The sequence below is a fragment of the Branchiostoma floridae genome, chromosome 14, assembly GCF_000003815.2.
Source record: "Branchiostoma floridae strain S238N-H82 chromosome 14, Bfl_VNyyK, whole genome shotgun sequence".
Classification (NCBI taxonomy): Eukaryota; Metazoa; Chordata; class Leptocardii; order Amphioxiformes; family Branchiostomatidae; genus Branchiostoma; species Branchiostoma floridae.
This window is the reverse complement of record NC_049992.1, coordinates 7,784,645-7,804,305: the sequence shown is the minus strand read 5'-3', so window position 1 is coordinate 7,804,305 and position 19,661 is coordinate 7,784,645. Positions and strand designations below refer to the sequence as shown.

The window sequence follows — 19,661 nt, the reverse complement described above, 5'->3', positions numbered from 1 at the left end:
TTGATCTGTTAATTGTGATGGACAGTCAGGATCGGTCTCTTCTGAAAAGTGCGTTTGCCCGTGACGTCACAGTCACCATGCATGTTGTTTGGTTGAACCTGTCTACGTTAATCTGTATAAAAATGTACGTAATCAATATACTCAAATTAATCCCCTCCACGAACACGGAGGTATTGTAATCAGTTGGTGTGTCTGTTCTTTTGTTTGTTTGTTTGTTTGTTTGTATTTAGTCGCAGTTCCGCAATTCCACAGTTCTGCAATTGAAATTTGAATGCTAGGCACGTTGGACAGGTCCAATGTGTTTTTCCTAGAAGATTTGCCATAAAAGGAAAGCTTCCTGGAAAGCACCCTTTATCTTTCTTAGAGCTGTTCAAACTACATGTATATTGCTATTGGTCAATTTGAGGATAAGGTGGCCGCAATCATATCTTGTTGTTGTGTTCCTGCTACTGGTCATGTCATCATTAAGATGGCACCGATAACAATACCGGCTTTCGTTATTGAGCAGGGATTTGAGAAGATCTGTCGGTTTCGTTCAACCTTATCGTTAGTCTAGCCTGATAAGACCTCGCTCATAGTAGCCCACCTCGAGGGGTCTGTTACACAGCAGAGTTTGTGTTACACAGACTAATCGTTAGCCGTCCTAGTTTTGCTTCTTAGAAACCTAAATTTTTTCCCGGAACTGTGTTAAGACATTGTCGATTTGATGCTAAGTCCACTCCCCGGGGTAATTTGGCTGTCGTGTCTCTTTACTCATGATACTGTAAGGCGATACCAACCAATGATAACGTTTTCTAATGGTGTGTAGGACTTAGTCGGCTTTTGTATGTACGATACGCTCTACTTCTACAGGAATCATGCACACCTATCGGCACAACTTACTGCAAAATGAGATCAGTATCTTTGTAAAGCATTACAACGGCTTTGGTAATGGTTCATAATGAAAGACGCCTAAAAGCGACGTAATCCTATGACAAATTAGGAGTTTATAACGTACTTGTGAAGGACTAATTACGTTTTGTCTCATAGTTTCTAGAGACGTCATTTGTTCATGCAACGTTAACGTTACATACATTGAGTCTTCTTCAGACAAATGTTCATTTACTGGAAATTACATCAGCATCGTGATAAAACAAGGTAGTAGCTTTGGCAAAGATTCAAATTCAAAAGAGAAGGACGTCCAATTTGCCAGAAATTAGAGTGTACAACGTTACGTCAACCTATATATGATGCAAAAGTGCGCCTTTAATACAATCCCTGACGATTCGTTTTGTCTACAGATGGATCGTATGCAAACAGATGTTCATCGCGATTTGCCATTAGAGCAGTTTATCAGCATTTCCTGATAAAGAGGTGGCTTTTCATGAGCTGCAGTTGGACCATTTATCATTGTAGAACTGTCGATGAAGCGTATGGAGACAAATCAACTTCCTCCTGAACAGATGCCGCCCGTACATACATCAGTAGAAGCCACGGTTTATGTATATGTATTTTTTTCTGCATCTGAATCGCGGATGCTGACGACCATCTTGGTGTCCCTACTTGGATATTTTTGACATTCTTTAGGGATTCTTTAAGTCGACCTACGAGTATGCACGTGGTTTTAAGAGCGTAATATGACATTCTTATATCCTACAATGCTTATATGTATATGATTCATTGAAATGCAAATAGGGACACCAAGATGGCGACGGACACGTGTCACGTGACAACGATCTGGTTTAGTTTCCTCGTGACTCCCAAACTTCCTTCAACCTGAGTACAATGAACAAAGAATAAGCTCTTTCATACTTCAGATTACACATGCGCAAGAGCAGTAATAGGAATTGTTGGTAATATGTCAAAGATGACGGCACCTCAAGACTTGTAAATAGTTCTGATCTTGAATTGCATAACAATGTCCAGGCGCGATTTGTTTACGTCTCAGTTGCCTTCGCCTTTGACATATTACACTCAGTTCCTGAGCTTATTGCCCGTCACTGCACCCATTTTCAGTGGAATGTCGGTAGAGTAATAACAGTGGAATTCGACCTCTAGACCACTAAAGCATCCTCGCGGTGTAAACATATAGTATTACGTACTGATGCGATGGCGAAAACTTTTCAGGCGTGTCAAACAATATTGATCTTCCATCTTTATTGCCAGGGTGATCGGTAGCTTATACAAAGGTCTTCCGATCGCGCATCGATTTTTAGTTTTGCTAAAAGTAGAAAACAATGGACGGCAATTTTGCCAGAACATCTCATCACTCATCATCCCCTCCCCAAAATCATATCAACATAAGGTTGAGATAATTTGCTTTGTATTAGATTTTGTTTCTTCTCACGTTATATTACTTCTTCAATAAACACGTTCACGGTTCCAACTACGCATATGTAGCGACAGGAATTGTGGGTAACATGTCACCTTGACATATTACCCACAATTCCTGTCGCTGCACATGCGTACTCGGAACCCCTGGCCTGGTTCCATTTCTTGTGGAAGACTGAATTTTGGCATTGAATGGTTCGATCGGTCCATTCCCACACAAGCAGAAGACAAATGTACGTGACAATCATGTTCCCTGTATGCAACTGGGGATAAAGCCCATTGGCAGTTGCATAAAACCTATTGAGGCTTTTAATTGATCATTAGGAAACAAAATCAATATATGCAGTCGTCACACTGTAGTGACATGGGATAAAACTTATAAAAAAATTCGCTGACTTGAAAGTATGACAACAATTATTAACTTCAAATGAAGACATGGAGGGCTGATACACTTTTATTACATCTATGGTAGTAAAACATAAAGTAGTGTTTCAAATACAAAGTTATGTAGAGGAAGAAGATGTATTGATTTGTTCCTGTGTAGTTCGATTGTCAGTGGTTACGCCTTTTGCTCCTTGGGTGGTTGGGTGGGCTGGTCTTTCTGTGTAACACAAACTTTCACTTTCCAGGGTTCTATGGAGTTATTCTCCTTTAGGGGCCTAGTCATTGGAACATCGTGGAAAAAAGAAGATAAAGGCACAAACAAAGTTAACAAACAAACAATCAAAAGTTCCCCTGTGTGAAAAGTTCACCAAACGACATCATTAACAAAAGTCTAAACGTTCCAAAACCAACACGATCTGTATCTTAAGACACACCCCAAATTCTAGATTCAAAGCAAAATTTCTTTTCAAGAAAAGTGAAGATGGTGGTTTATATCCGTGCCTACCGACAAACCTTAAATAGAGACGGGGGACGACATAGGTTATCCGGCATTTACAAACTGCTGCTGCAGTCACGTGTTTCTGTCGTGACATACTGGGAGTACAAAAGTAGCAGTAGACGGATACATTCAGTGAACAGTTGGACGGCTACTAGAGGCGTGATTTAGTCAGGCTAGGGGAAACCCATAACTTTTTCTTTGATTCAAGGTACTTGAGTTCAGCTTTCAGATCATCCTTTTGAGACGCCAATCCTTCGAATTCTTTCCCGTTTGACCTCATGCGTTCAACCACTTTTCGTCGGTGTCACAGCTATTTCACCTACCTCCGAATCTCTTCCCGGGGGCGAAATCACTAGGGGCTTATCTCTTATATATGTTACCTCCAGGCACCCTGTGTTCTTTTCAATTTCATATTCCTATTATAAAGTATAGGTATTTTATAATCCTGCCATTCTAGATTAATGGTCCAGGTACTGATGTGATCAAGGGAGGATTATTGCACAGCACGCAATGGTAGGTAAGCGGTAAAACATACCCCCCTTGAGAAACACAGGAGACGCCCAGTGTCCCCGTGTGACATATAAACTGAAAGAAGAGCGATTCCAGATAACGGTTTTGTCTTTGTCCTCATCTGACACGAAGATATTTACAGCCAGAAAGGAATGAATATCATTTTACATTTACGATTCTCTCCCTGTAATCACAAATTCAATAGCTTGTTAAACGGAATTTTTGACACTTTAATATAATGGTGAGGAGAGCCAAAAGCCTATTGGAAACAAAGAGCTCTCCTTCGAAAAACCAATTGACCTGGGTCAGAGTTAGATTTGTGGTGCAAAAAGAATCATTGTGTCCGTGCAGGCTCCAAGGTTGGGGCAGTCTGAACATTAATACACAACGAATGCTACAGTACAGAGTGAATACTTTGTTCCAGCACAAAAAAATACACAGTATGATATGAATGCTGTTGACTGTTTATACAAAATAGGTAAACTAGTACAAACAAAACTAAAAAGGTGTGCGCACTAGGTAGTGAATGTTGCCAACGCTGCCGCCCTTGTGAGTCTGAGACCGAACCGAATCCTCACATCTGCTTGGAGATGACGTCTACCCGCCGATAGCGTCCTTTGAACTGGAACAGATTAGTCCGCAGAAACGCATCAAATTCATCAACATGAAATGCTCACATTTGCGCGGCTTAGATGACTGCTACAGCAGTAATAGACCCGTGAATGACCCAGAGGAGACATCGGACGGTGGGGTTTAACCCCAATTGTTGTTCTGGGAGATCTCAATGTGGCATTTATCCCCACAAGAAAACCGCTTTCACTATATAAAACATCTCATATTTGTGGAAACAATCAAAGTACGCAATTAGATCACACGATATGTAGAAATCTTAATGCCCACTGGTACCGTGGGACATACGTCTTTTTCAACCCAGTTCTGTCTGAAGAGTTGTTGGTAAAAATTTAAGTTTCTCCCTGTTAACGAAGTGAGTGTTATTCATGTTTGTTAAGTTTTCCTGTTCAAAAGTTGTAGCGTGAATTCATCATTTCCGTAGTAATTGGTCGCAAATTTAGTTTTGTTCTAATGCCCACTAGTGCCGTTGGACATACGTCTTTTTAACCCTGTTCTTTGAAGACGTTTTCCTTTGTAAACGCAGTTTGCGTTGTTTATGTGTGTTAACTTTTGCTGTTCAAAAGTTGTGGCGTGAATTTATCATTTCTGTGCTAATTGGTTGCAAATTTAGTTTTAGTCCTCCAGGTGTCTATATCTTTTGTTGCACGTTGGTTTTGATGGCCAATATTTAAGGCGAAAATCGTAAAGCAAAATGTCACTTTAACCTGTTCTATGGTGACCTAATATATGTATTACGTTATGTAGCGAAGCGGGGAAGATGGGCGGGGTCTAACCTATGTGCATGTAGCAATTTTCCGCGGCACTGGTCGCATGAATGGAGTTGCAAAATGGCAGCTTTACAAAAGACAGTTCGTAATTTCTGACACCCACAGATTGTTCGAGTCGTTCGGGCCCTTGTAGTGCCTAGTGAAATGTAGGGCGTAAGTCTCCTTGCTGTTTCAGTATAGCAGGGTATTATTTTACAGGGAGAGGTTAATAGCTTTTCCGTTTAACGTGCTCGATTATTTTAAGGGACCCCAATTTGGCGTCCCCTCCGAAAGAGATCCCTTCCTAAAGACGGGTGCAGCCCTAACCAAGATGCCCTACCCATGATTGAACCGGGACCTCACAGTTACCAACTGATTGGAACCCGGAGCTCAACTGTAAGGCTGCTACCAGTTGAGCCACAGGGTCATCCTCCACAGAGTGTACTTCATCGTGATTTAACGACGTTCACAGAAAAATGAAATATAAGTGACAGACGGTCAACACAAGTGACCATTATTTTGCAAGAATGGCATTTTTATCACCATCGTATAGCATTTTAGAAATTTACAGTCTAAAAGACCATGACCTTCGTTTCCAAAATTTATCTAATCAAAACAGCGATGCTGGTACTACTGGAAAGTAAGTGCGATATTAAATTTCACACGTGTATTGTTCGTAAGAGACACGCCTTAAATCATGGAATTACGAACCTCCCTTAAGGCATCACCTTTTCAATTTACATTCTATAATAGATATTACCTGCCAGATTTGCAGCTATTTACGCAGGTTGTAGACACTTTAATTGCACCCTAGCTTTCTCGTCGTTTCATTTGTGTCAGTTTGTGTACCCGAATACGTATGTCAACGACAAAAAGAGAAATGGCTTCAATTTGTTGGTTAATTATGGATAGAACTAAGATGAAACTCGAAGTCAAACTCACTGTAAGTCGTATATACGACTAAATGCCACATATTTTCAAGCTTGCTTTGGTAGCGTGTGCCCAATAGGCGACAGGAGGTAGTGCACCGGCGCAATACTTTAGGGCGAGTGAATGGAATATTCGCTTTACATTCGGGGGCGCGCGGGTTCTGCATTCTCCTACGCAGGGACATCGCACAGCCAAACCGCCTGTCTGGATGTACCCTGCTCTTTCAACCGTCACTCTTAGTTCCTGTGGACCCCCCCCCCCAAGCTGTCAGCCAATCAGAGAAGAGGCCTTATATAAGGGTAAGATCATTAAAAAAAGCAGGGTGGTCATGAACTGATGGTGACGGTTGAAAGAGCAGGGTACATCCAAACAGGCGGTTTCGCTGTTGGATGTCCCTGCGTAGGAGGATGGGATTCTGAAACCTTGGTAGGGTCATCCCAAAGATTTGAAAAATGGCATATGACAGACCGCTTTCTCCACTGATCTATCAGTGCCTTCGAAATAGTGTTGGTATGTAGAAGGATCATTGCCTTCACTTAGCATGATGAATTTTATCAACAAAAGATGATGCAACAACAACAACTGACGCAAGATTTATTTCTGACTACACACCATGAAAAAGGTAATCAGGCAACAGAAGATTAAAATACTACGCCCCATTAAAGGAACCCATGTGAAGAAAAAGCACAATCACGAAATACAGTTATTGCCTGATGACATGATTCCAATGCAATCCGGGTCCCGTCTCTTCAGAAAGTAATCAACGCGAAAGAGAACCTTTAAAACAATCAACGCGACGTTGCAGCCAGCCGTGCGAAACAAAACATCATCGCGAAATACGGTTATTGCCTGATGACGGAATCCGGGTGCAATCTGAGCCCGTTATGTGACACGGAGGAATGAGAGCGTGTCTAATATCTCGGGTTTGTCACACACATTAAGGTCAGGCTGTCACGCGTCGCCTTTATCCGAGTGATAATGCAGCAGTAGTGGCGGGAAAGACGTGTCTGGAATGAAACATATGAAACACCCTCTTCGTTAGATAACTACATGGAAATACGCGCTGAAAATAGGTGAATGTTGAATTTCTTTTTCCAAAACAAAAATACCGACATATTTTCCAGTCATCTAGTCTCCTTCAGCATAACAGAGGAATCGTCACCTTCCAAAATTGTGACAAGAGCAAAGGTCAAAGGTCAAAGATGGCTAACAGTTGGTAGCAGCCCCCGTCCAGTTTCAGTAGGTTGCAAATAGGTTTTTTTGTAGGTAGTATGTAGAGATGTATTCACATGTAATTGCGAATGGTGAAGAAAATCTGCACCCAAAGAAACAGTGTCTATAAAGCCGCTTAAATCTATTAGAACTAAATTCATTAAGACATTGATAAACGTAATGATCAAGTTATTCAAATTGAATGTAACGATCAGGCTTTCGTTTATTGTCAAAAAGGTCAAGCTCATAACAAGACCACAGCACCTCCAGAATAAAAGATACACAAAAAAAACCCCACAAAGTTCTGCTGCTATACCAAAGTAAGCCTCCAGGAGAGCTCGACCTTAACCTTGACCTTGACCTTAGTGGCTACAGCACCTACCCATGCTCCACATGCATACCAAATATTATCACAATCCACCCAGAAGTTCATAAAGTATTGCTGCGGAAACACACAGACAACCGGAGTCCCAAACTGTACCATGCCCTTGCTCTATGTACATGTATATCTCTCCCAATAGTTTGTTTGGGTATGGCTGTGCCGATAAAGTCAATATAGGCGTGTCGATCCTTGTAATCCTTTTGAACCAGGAACCATTCACGTTGCTTGATGACAGAATATGTTGGCTTTCATGGCCCATTTTGTTTGATTGTCCAATTTTCTACATTTGTCAACTTATTCACATTTGCCCCGCCATTACCCAACCGCACAATTGCCCACATTTATCAGTTGTGCCTACAAAGCCCCACAGGGCCCGGCTGCAGGCTTGTACCAGCTGGCAACAGCGCGTTCTTGGCTCCCCAGCCACCCACAAGTGCCAGTTCCTAAGTCTTTTCATTTCATGCTTATTGACTCCGAGGGCAAGCTCTCCCCTGTTACCGAACCGGTCTGGGAGACTTTAAAACCCTATAATTAGTGACCCCCTGCGGTTTGAAACGTGGCTCGTCATTTTTAACTGTCAAACTTCGTAGACTAAAAATCTGTAGTCACAAACTGAGTGTAGAAGCTGAAAGATGTACATATTCCCCGTGACCAGAGGTTTTGTCCATTGTGCTCAAATGAGATCGAAGATGAACATCACATTGTTCACGACTGATGATAAACGCACAAAGCTATTCATATTTCTTTCTGCCTGCTCGAAAGTTGTGTTTAAGCCCGAGGCTCACTTCCTTGTATACGTCCGCCTTAAATGAAAAGTGGTTCTCTGACCGCGTACATTGACCTCCGGGGTGTTGTGTAAGCGTTACAATACTTCCCGCCATGGGTGATTTGAAAAATGAAGTACCAGAATTATTTTGTCTACAGTTGGTTTGAAATTTCTCAAGGATTTCCTCTTTCTGACAAAATCAGTCTTGCTTGCCGGAAAATCTCTTCAATGGGTTTTATCCAATGCAAAAATGCTCAATTTTGAGCATTTTATGACATAATTTAAGATATGATAAAGTGAGCATAGTTTTGACATAAAATTATGTTTTCCCTCTAATTTACGAAAATTACCCAAGCCTTCCTGCTATGATAGCACATGCAAACTAATTTCAATGTGATTGATGAACAGTTATGAAATTATTGCGTATGTGTGTTTGCGTGTGAGGATCCTTTATATCATATAAGATAAACATACACATGCTGCAAGTGGTTGACAGTATTTACGTAGACTCAGAATGTCAGTTCAGATAACGTAAGACTGTTAACAAGTGGTACATTTTCGTTTCGGACGTGGCAATGGGAACGCACTGCGCACGCTCACCAATTTCCTGAATTTTCATGATTGCGTGCTTAGTGGTAATCTCTTTGCAGTAATCAAATTTGTGTTAAGTACGGATGATCTCCCATTACCATAAGTCACTCATGATCACTTCGTTGAATTAGATATAAATTGATCGCGTCTACGTTCGCACCAGGATCATGGGCCTGTTTTACACACGCGATTTCGGAGTCGACTTGGAGTACACTCCGCCGAAGTCCGACTTGCGTAAAGCTAAGGGCACAACCCGCCGTACGTGCAATTTGTCCGTACGTTTTTTGGGGAGGCCACGTCCGCCACGTATTTCTGAAAACGTTCAGGCTGTACAGAGTTTTGCCTGCACGTAAAGTTCTACGGCGTGTCTGCATACTCCAAAACGAATTCCTTACGAGTTCGTACGGAGGCGGTACTTACCACTCACCCGTCCCAGAAGATTTCCCACGCTTTGGCACGTAGACAGCACGTATTTGCACGTACGGCGGGATGTGCCCTTAGCTTTAACTAACACAAAATTTAGGGTGCTCAAGTGCTCTTCTCCAGGACTTGATTGGAGTAACTTCCAAACCATGGTCAAGTCAGTCTTGAGGGAGGGGGTGGGTGTTCATAAACTGGTAGATGTACCGACTATCAAATACCACCTCAGAGAAGTACAAGAAATAGTCATGTACCAAAGTTATCATATCAAACAAGGATTGATGTGTTCAAGTATGCGTACTTTCCAAGAACTATTGTAGAGTAGAACTCGTTGCCATAAAGTACAGTAGAGCATCCTCACTATATAGCTTTAAACCAAATTTGCAGTCAGACATAGTACATGCAAAGGTTAGGTGTGACATGTCGTTCAGTGTGATATAATCAGCTGCTGTTGCGTCGCGTGCATACGAAGTTGGTGCGTTTCGGTGAATGGCCGTTATACCGGTTATATAGATACAGATACAGATTGAGGAAAAACAATCTACATATATTATCCACTGTCCTTCGAATTCCTTCTACGACCACATAGGGATGGCGTCAGAGGTGTCCCATTATTAGATATCGGCAGTCCCAAACGATTTCCCTGCCAATAGCTATAACTGTAACAAGGCGAACGCTCGTCATAGGAGCTCTTATATCATGCCTAACGTGAAATACAGCAGCCATTACCCCACGGGTATCGTTACACAAAATAGAAATGGATATTGCCTGGAAATGTCCGTATCGTATACGTGACAGAGTGGTACACAATGCGCATGACAACTGATATCTTAATAAGCCTCTAGCTCGGAAACTTTTCTTTCATTGCCGAAGGATGAAAACGGTCTTTATATTTGAGCAGTGAACTGGCATATGAATGAACCTTCTGAGTGGATGTGAAGACGTAAGTGGGTCAGTTGGCAAGAAGCCAATGTCAACTTACCATTGAAGTTCGGCCTCAAGATACCTTCTGAAACCCCCAGGAGAGACTGGAGGACTGCAGTATGGTTGTGCTCCTCCGAACCGGCAGCTCCTGATGTTCTGGATGAGATGAAAAGAAAAGATATACATAAATACATGGTATACTACTGCAATAGGATATTATTTTAATATAAATAAGCAATTGAATGTATTACTTGAGGACGTATGTATACACCAGTCACGTCTAAACGTCACGTCTTGAGGACTGCAATCTATTCCAGTAGCGCGAATGTCAGGTGAGTGACACAGCCGGAATTGATTTCATGTAATAGGGGCCAAAAAAGAAGGAGGAGAAGAAGAATAGAAGTTTAGACTACTCTGTCCTATGACCATCAGGAACTCAGAATTCTCTGTCACCATGAAAACCATTCACCAAGCCTACAAATCCATGGCAACAGACACTTCACAGTCTGAAGTCATAGCACATAGGTATATGTCATCAGGATTAGGATCGTCTCAATTCTCATGAATCAATGCTTCTAGGGGCCTGAACAACTTGACGGTCAATGGGACCGCGTGGCGCAATCGGCAGGGCATTTGACTGGTCCAGAAGGTCCTGAGTTCGAACTCCGCCGTGTCATCGATCTTGTGCCCTTGGGAAAGGCACTTTACACGACTTTCCTCACTTCACTCAAGTGAGAAAATTAGTATATAGGCTACAAAGGTCTTCAGCAAGTTGAAGTTGGTAGCCTTAAAACGAAAGAAGAAGAAGAACTTGAATGAATGGTTTATTTGTTGCACAACACAACTTCAGTAAAAACATTTGGCAGCCAATTGGCTGAATTGCACGTTTTTTCCATTAAATCCTTAATACATCGAGTTAAAGACTATCTGATGAATAACACTTATACACACTAAAACTAAGTATCTTTTAAAACTTTATATAAATACATCATGTATAGGCAAGAGACGGAAACATACATTTGTGATTAGAACATTCCAAGACTACTATTGTTTAGCTATGTTTGTTTAACAGTCTTACTAAGAATGGAAGAGTTTCTGTAACGGTTGGTTCTGCATCTTACTGTGTTGAACAAGTCCGAGTTTCTCGTGGATCTACCGTGGATCTCGCCAGCCCTTGGCGGGAGCAATGAGGGGTCGAGCTTCTTGGCGAATTTCAAGCACAAGTCAATCCTTCTTTTTTCAAGTGTCTGAAGGTTTGTGGTCAGAAGCGCAGTCTCGTAGTCTATGTAATGTTCCCCGAGGATAGTCCGCAGTGCTCTTTTCTGGACTCTTTCCAGACGTACAGTTTGTGATGACGTCAGCCCAGGGTGCCACACTGGAGCACAATACTCTACCACTGGACGTACATAGGATGTGTAAACTTGAACAAGGTCATCGGTTGGGAGGTTAAAGCGTTTTACTTTTCTTAACATGAACAGCCTGCCATTCGCTTTTGATAGCATTTTGTCTACTTGTACTGACCATTTCAAGTTCGCTTGAAGCCACACGCCAAGTAGACAAGTAACAGGTACTATTTCCAGCTGTGTTCCATCAATTTTGAGGACAGGTGGACTGGGGGGCACTTTCATCCAACAGAAAACCATGACCTTACACTTTTCCGCATTGAGGAGCATGTGGTTTAGTTTGGCCCAGTCACTAAACGTGTCAAGCTCACTCTGTAAGATGGAAGGTTCACTGTGATGACGTGACTCAGCCATAGAGAGGTCATCAACGAACTTCCATTCTTGTACCAGTGCTTCTCTCAGTGCGTCGTCAAAGACGGCCAGAAATATAATCGGACCAAGAAGTGTACCTTGAGGTACTGAACATGACAGACTTTCCCAGTCCGAGAGTAAGCTGTCGTACCGCACTCGCTGACGTCGGTTGGAGAGAAAGTTACTGATCCATGGAATTAGACAAGGTGACGCTCCAAGCTTTAACAACTTATTTATCGCTACGGTATGATCGATTCTGTCAAACGCTTTTGAGAAATCCGTCATGACCATGGTCGTAATGTTTCCCAGTTTGTCGGATTCCTTGGTCACGTAGTCTAGCAAACTGACAAGATACTGTGCGGTTGATCGCCCCTTAAGACTTCCGTATTGCTGAGGGTCAAGCGACGGTCGGATGTCCCGTAGAAGCCACTTAGATACAAAAGTCTCAGCAACTTTGGCAAGCTGTGAGGTCAAGGACACCGGACGCAGTTTACTGATTGATGGTGGCTGTGACTTCGGCAGCGGGACTACTATCGCGTCCTTCCACTGTTGTGGCACGTACCCTTCCTTCAGTGATGCGTTGAGAATGTCTGCGAGAGGTGTACTAAACTCACAGGCAAACTCTCGCAGGACTCGGGAACTCAGTTGGTCAGGACCGGGAGCTTTCCCCACTTTCAGTTTTCTCAAAATGTTGTAAACGTCCCAGGGGAAGACCTCTGGCGGTGGGGCTCTGCATGGCATGTACGCTGGCAGTAGTGTCGGGTCTAGGCAAGGTCGACCTTGAGCCACAGCAGCAAACTGTTGGTTTATGTGGTTGGCAATGAAGAGAGAGTCGGCGGTCACATTGCCAGGAATGTTGACCAGGACGTCCTTGTGTTGCATGTTTAACATAGTCCTCAGTTCTCGGTACCATGTAGCTGGATCCTCTCTTTTCAGTTTTCTTACACGTTCAAAGTAGTACACACTCTTTGCTTTCTTTATCTCTCTGTTAACTTTGTTCCTGAGTTGTCTCCACAGGCACAGCTTTCCATCTGAGAACGCCTCCTGTCTTTTTAAGATGAGTGACTTAAGCTCTGGTGATATCCATTGTTTGTCGGTGCAGTGCATTTTCACTCGTCGGGTGGGAAAGTACTTTTCAATGGCATCCTGAAGGGTTTCGTAGAAAGCGTTTGTCTTCAGCTCGCATGATGGCAACTTATGTAAGAAGCGTGATTTGGTTAAACTGGCATGTTCGAACGTTCCATGCATATGGTCATTTGATTGCGCTTCTTCATTTTCATCTCCCATTTGACACCGTTTGAATTTGATGTTGGCTGTAGACATATCCGGAAAGCGGCGATCTGGGTGAAAAATGCCCCATTCCCGCGTGTCTGGCAGGTATTGAGCCAATTAGAGACCCTCCCGATTTATCAGCCCTTCCGACAGTAGGATGCCACGGCACGTGGGCTCTTGATTGGTGAGGAGGCAACGCCAAGTTCAAATCAATATTTCGTGCCGCTGAGCCCCGAGTACCTCCTGCGCTCAAATCAAGGCCGTCCTCTGGGGGAGGGGGCAACATTAATTTTCCCGTGGAGTCATGTAGTCATAAATTCGTTGAGGGAGTTGGTAGCGGCGCAAGTTCCGCTAGGATCTCACTACAGCTACTGACACAATTTGCAATTTTGCTCCGAGCGTAAAAGTGTTGCCCAGCTTGGCTGAAGTCCATGTTCACATGTCCAGGGTTAACAACTTCTTTCCGGTCGATGGCCTTTGGGTGACGTGGCTGAAAATATATACCGTGTGAAGGTGGCCTCGTGATTAGGTTTCTTGACTTTAAAACCTAAAAGTTCTGGATTCGAAACCCTAGCATAGTGCTCTGCCACTGGGAGAGGCAATTGACATACATTTCTCATTCGACTTAATTGAAATGCGAATCTACATGTAGCTTAGGTTAGAGACTTCCTCTCGGATGGGACGTATATTCACAAAGTGTATGTTCCAAATGCTGCTGCGGGTTGCAGTGCTTCGCAAAGAATATCGTAAGTCTTTGTCTCAATATTCAAGTTCGAGTTGATGAAAATCGCAACGTTTTATTTATCTTTTTGTCTGTTTCGAACAACCGGTAAACCAGCGTTTGGTTTTAACCCATGAGTTTTGCCTAAGACCGGGATGTAAGGTTTGAATAGTTTGATCCCGGCACTCGAACCAGGATGGAACCATGTCGTAAGTGTCCTGGGTTCTCTACCGTGCTCGATGTGTGGCTCTCCTCAAATACTGGGTCTCCGGTTTACGCCCACTATTCGGGTTAAAGGTGTTTAAAAACAGTACTAAAACGTCACGAAATTTCACCTCAACATTTGACGACCACCCCAGACGCGAGAGAGTCCACCTATTGAAGAAAAAAGTAGGGTTACGCCTGGTATGCGATGAACCAAGCCATGCAGTATAATTATGCAGCAAGCCTGTACTCTAAATACTCTACTCCTGTGTCACACTAAGAGCCCATTTCTGTGCTGAATTTGCCTGATAGCTAACACCTGCAGTGCACTCTGCTCTGAATGGACGTTAATGGACTCACACACTCAGCCCTAATAACTGACACGGACTGTAACGTTAACAACCTCTTAGAGACGAATTTTTGCTTTACTCCGTCCGGGACTATGACTGACAGGAGAGACCGTGTTTATTAGCGGTGATGTTCGTGCCTGGAATTCAGATTAAAGCAGAGGAGTCACATGTATGATGCAGCGTAGATTTCTGAAATGCTGTCAGGTTTCTATTCTGAAGCTTTTGATGATAATCTATGTGCTCAAAAACGGTTCATACAGCAACAAGAAAAATCTGTTACATCATGTAAAGAATGCTTGACCTTGGTGGTTTGTCCTTAATCTGGCATAACAGCAACATTGATCTCGATAATCAACATATCACGCACGTTATGTGGACTACTTAGGGGAAAACTCTCTGACATGTCTATCCAAACTTTTCACGACAATCTCTCTGATGATGTTGGCAAGATGAGGTTATGCAGATATCTAAAATCTGTGTACGCCATGGAGAATTACCTACACAGCCATGACTTCGATATATTAAAGATCATCGATATGTATGGATCTGTAACAAAATTATCATTGTTGTTCATCTTGAGCAATGACCCTGGGGTATACCGGCCTGCGATCCGTTCTTCTCGCTTCGTCATCTCTACCCAGCTTTCAACCAATCAGGTACTCGCCCTCCTGTTGCTGGAGGGAAAGTTATCTGCCAATCGTGTTGTTCTTAGTCACAAGTGACACCGTGATTGACTGGAAACTTTCTATCAAGAAAGTAAGTGTCTAATCAATGGAATCAAACGCACTCAAAATAGTACATCTACCTTAAAGACACTTTCATATAAAAGTCTGCACAAGTTTTTTTCTCAACCTGAATTTTTTTACGTAAGCCTTAAGTTGAGCTGATCAATGGAATTAAATGTATTCATGCAAGTAGATCCATCTTAAAAACACGTCTACATAAAAGTCCATCCAAAGTTCTTTCTCAACCTGAAACATTTTTCATGTTGAGACACCCACCTTAAGATCTTATCATGAGACTTTTTACGTGCCCATTTAACGTTCTAAGTTACTGTACAGCACAGACGCGAAGGATTAGCGAAAGTGGGTGAGTGTGCCACCTTCACTTGCCGTAAGCCCTATTGAAATATGGTTTGCTCCTCAAATATCCCCATTCGGATGTCAATGACAAACATCTGGCTCAAAATAATGTGCACTTTCCTGTATTTTGTCATGAATATTACCCCCAAGCCTGCTTAAATGATTAAATTGCAGGTCCATTTGTGGTCCGGAAATCTTCATTAAGCACGTTTAACTGTCTGAGGACCGTCCCTGGCTGAAAACTCGTTGGATTCTATAGAGTCAGCTATTGCCATTTTGATGTCCAGATTTCGATAATCCTAGCCCTAAAGGAAATACCGATATCCTTCGCTGTGATCACGCTTCTTTCATATTGGCGAGTCATGCTTGAGAGCGGAGGAGTATTAAAGTATCATGTGTTTCAAAAAGAGAGAAGAAAATGTTAGCGATTAACGATAGTTTTCTGATGTTTCCTATAGAGACACACGGTATTCTAGATTATTCTCCATTAGTCTACCTGAAACTACTGTACGTATGGGATCATTTTTTTTTAATTCCTTTTCATCCATTAGACCACTTGCGGTCACTTGTGCATTTAGCCTTCGGGCATGAACATGCAATAAAGATTATTATTATTATTATTATTATTAAAAACAGTGGGACTCTGTAATTAAAATATTGATCCCAAGATGAAACCTCCTTGGTTGAACGGAACAATGAGTTTTTGACAAATGGCATGGAACGGTTTTATGAGATTTGAAAGAATTTTGGCAGACACGTTGTTGTATCTGCTATATATTGACAGATTACTGGTACTAGGTCTCCTTCAAGACTAAAAACACCTTCAGCTTCGTTTTATACAGTAGGACTCTGCTAATAAGATGATGTATTGAGTACGGAGTATCTGACAGATGGTAATCATGCGATGTTGAAGTGTTCTGATATAACGTTACGGGGTCTAACCGGGGTCTAGAGTAAGCAATTTCGAGAACCACCAGGGGTTCATAGTAAAATCAGTACAGTCAATGAACCACGTCATCCTACATTAACCATCGTCTTGCTAAGGTTGCCTTTTGGCGCAAAATTTGCATTGATTACAACTGTGAGCAGCAGGGAGAAAGTTAAATGTCTTTACGGCAGAGCGGCCATCTGACAAACTACGGCAGATGAATCATACATAGCGGCAGTCATTTTGGAAACGTACCAGTTAGTTTTGCTTTATATGGTGTGGCAGTCTGCCAATGTGCATGGGTGTTTGGTACTCCGCGTATATCATACATGGTAATGGGCTTAAGTTATTTGAAATCATTTAGTTTTGTAGAGTTAGCTTTGGTAATCTATAGAAACCATGATATGATATGATCAGACATTTTTCAATAACTTCTTTTATTGCACTTTTATTATTACCTTTCAAAATGAAACGGTTGTAGGCACATGTTGTTGAGAGTTAGACATACAAACGTACGGCAGCCGAAAAAAAGTTTTCATCTGACATCTGAAACGATTGTAACTCAATTCTAATACAGTTGTTATGACTTAAAAACTGGCCGATAGATATTGTGAGCGCATATTTGAATATCACTGGTCTGAACGACACAAAGCTTGGGAATTCCCTTCGGGGAACGAAAGAATGCAGATTGCAGACAAGCATGATGCAACTACGCATGCGGGAAAAAATTGTACAGATGCCTACGAAATTTTGGGAATTTTTGTCAAACGGACGCACACTATACTATTAGGCGTCGCCACTGAGGCGTCGCCAAGAAGCCTGCGATGAAAAGTTTCCGAAAAGGCACTCGCCTTCTTTCTTCAGCTCAGGTGGGACACGAGTGTTGTAGATTGGGAAGGCGGCGGTACAAATCAAATGGCTCATGGATAGAAGTGGGTCAAGGGAACACTATTGAAGTTCGTTAATCCAGTACCAGACCACCCCTCACTTAGTCGATAGTCGAAAGGCTTAAAGGATAAATTGCTTGTCTGTGCCGGACAACTGTCGAGACACTATGACCACACCCTTTGTTCACATCTTGTCCCACATGCAATAGCCAGACTTAATTCTACAGACAGCGACGAGAATCCAACATGTTAAGTGGCCTTCTAGTCAGCTTTAACTGGTGTTGTCACAATGATCAATTGCAGTACCGTATCATGCAAACCCGTCTGCATTGTCTGGGAACAGGACTTATGGTTGCGCCTACATTATAGTCTGTCTGTCTGTCTGTCTTGTTACTGAAAATGCTGTCTCGGATCATTGTCGGTCTTTGGCTCCGTCACAGACTGCTTGGAAATCCCACGACATCATAGGACGACCTACCACGTTAGTAACAGTTTTACGTGAGGATGCGCTAAAAGAAAAAACAACATGAGCTACAGAAGATCTTATCCCGATTACATCATGACTATCTTTTTAGAGTGTAACTCATGAGCCAACTCTCGATAGCATTGAACTAAGTTTAGTTGGCAGTAAATGTATCGGCTTGATGCCATATTGATGTCATGGCTTGATGGTCTAATGAGCTACATTGGTCTACTATAGACATGGCCGTGCGGATTTCCTGTCTAGTAAATGTGAGAAAGGTAATGGGACATATCGGTCAGCCTCGTCTATTAATTGTAAAGCCACACCAACACATAATGCTGTTGTAGGCAATATCGTTAATCTACATAAGCCCCACCGACCATCCTCGCCTACACGATAACTCTACCATCCATAACATGTCTTACTTTACCCTAGAGGTGATCTAGAAGATCATCAATTCATGTGAAAAGTTCCTCAGGGGCCACAATTGAAGTCTCAGACCTGCGCTGCATGCCAATACCAAGAAAGGTCTCGATAGTTCTGTTAAACTTAGTTTATGATGACTTTAAAGTTAGTGTACAGTAGTCGTAGCATAGATAGGCCCACCGGCGTCGTGAAGAAAGTGGCGTCGGGCGTGGCGTAACTGGTAGAGCGTTCGGTTCGCAACCTATAGGTCCTGAGTGGATACTGTAGACATGAGTTCGATCCCCGCCGTGCCCCCGACGTTTTGCCCTTGGGAAAGGCACTTTACACGAACTTCCTCACTTCACCCAGGTGTAAAAAAATGGGTACCTGACTTCGGTTGGGGAGGTAAAAGACTACCTTTACCTTCTGTCTGCACCGTGTAATATAAATGTAAGTTACAAAACTTGAATGCAGTGCCACATTGTCCTCGTCTGTCTAAAAGCAAATAGACAAAAAAAGAGTATCTATTTCAAAATCACGTGCTGTAATACGGAAGTCTGTCTCCGGGTTGTTGTGAACCAAACTTCGTGTTTAACGAGGAAAATAAGTGCATTCGCGGATATAGGTGCACATGCGCAGATCAAGGGTGGAAACCCCTAAACAAAAAGTCTGGGCATTGTCATGCAAACTGGCCGACGAAGGTAATTCATTATATATATGGACAAGTACATGATAAATACAATAACTGTTTAAAAGTCACGAGGTTCATATTTGACATTGCGCATGTGTACGTAGATCTAGAATCTTAAACTTTCTATCAAAGTTTTGACTCTGCACCTGTTGCCCTACATGCAGGAAGCTTGTATTTTTTGCGAACATATTTGGTTGCATCAAGAGTTTTAAATTTCATGCCTTCGCCTTCAATCTTTAGTGTATTGCTCGCATGGTCGACCTCTACCCCTAATCAAGTTAGCTTTATGAAGATACCGTGGATAATAAAGATATAATCATGCTTTATCATTTTATTTAAGCGCATGATATAGTGCAACTTGTCAATTCTATAGCATGCTGTCATCCATCTAATAGTATCTTTTATTGCGTTCACAACTTTTATAGTTATGGAGATATTCGACTGTAAAATTTAATGAGATTTTTTCAGACCCCCTACGTCTTTTAATTTAGAATGCCCGTCAAGTTAGCTGTCTGGAGACAGCTACAAAGTTTATTGCTTTTACTTGATAGACAGGACAGGTCATAAACTTAAGAGCGCAAGTAAAGTTAACTTCGT

The 19,661-nt window shown here is 42.3% G+C and overlaps 1 protein-coding gene across 1 annotated transcript in view; it reads right to left on the bottom strand.

The window, feature by feature from the left end:
* Positions 1 to 19,661, bottom strand: part of LOC118430074 (glycine receptor subunit alpha-3-like) — a 60,311-nt gene that overhangs the window by 13,053 nt on the left and 27,597 nt on the right. Inside the window, 1 exon segment of the mRNA XM_035840783.1 lies at positions 10,366 to 10,463. Coding sequence (XP_035696676.1) covers positions 10,366 to 10,463 — 98 coding nt within the window.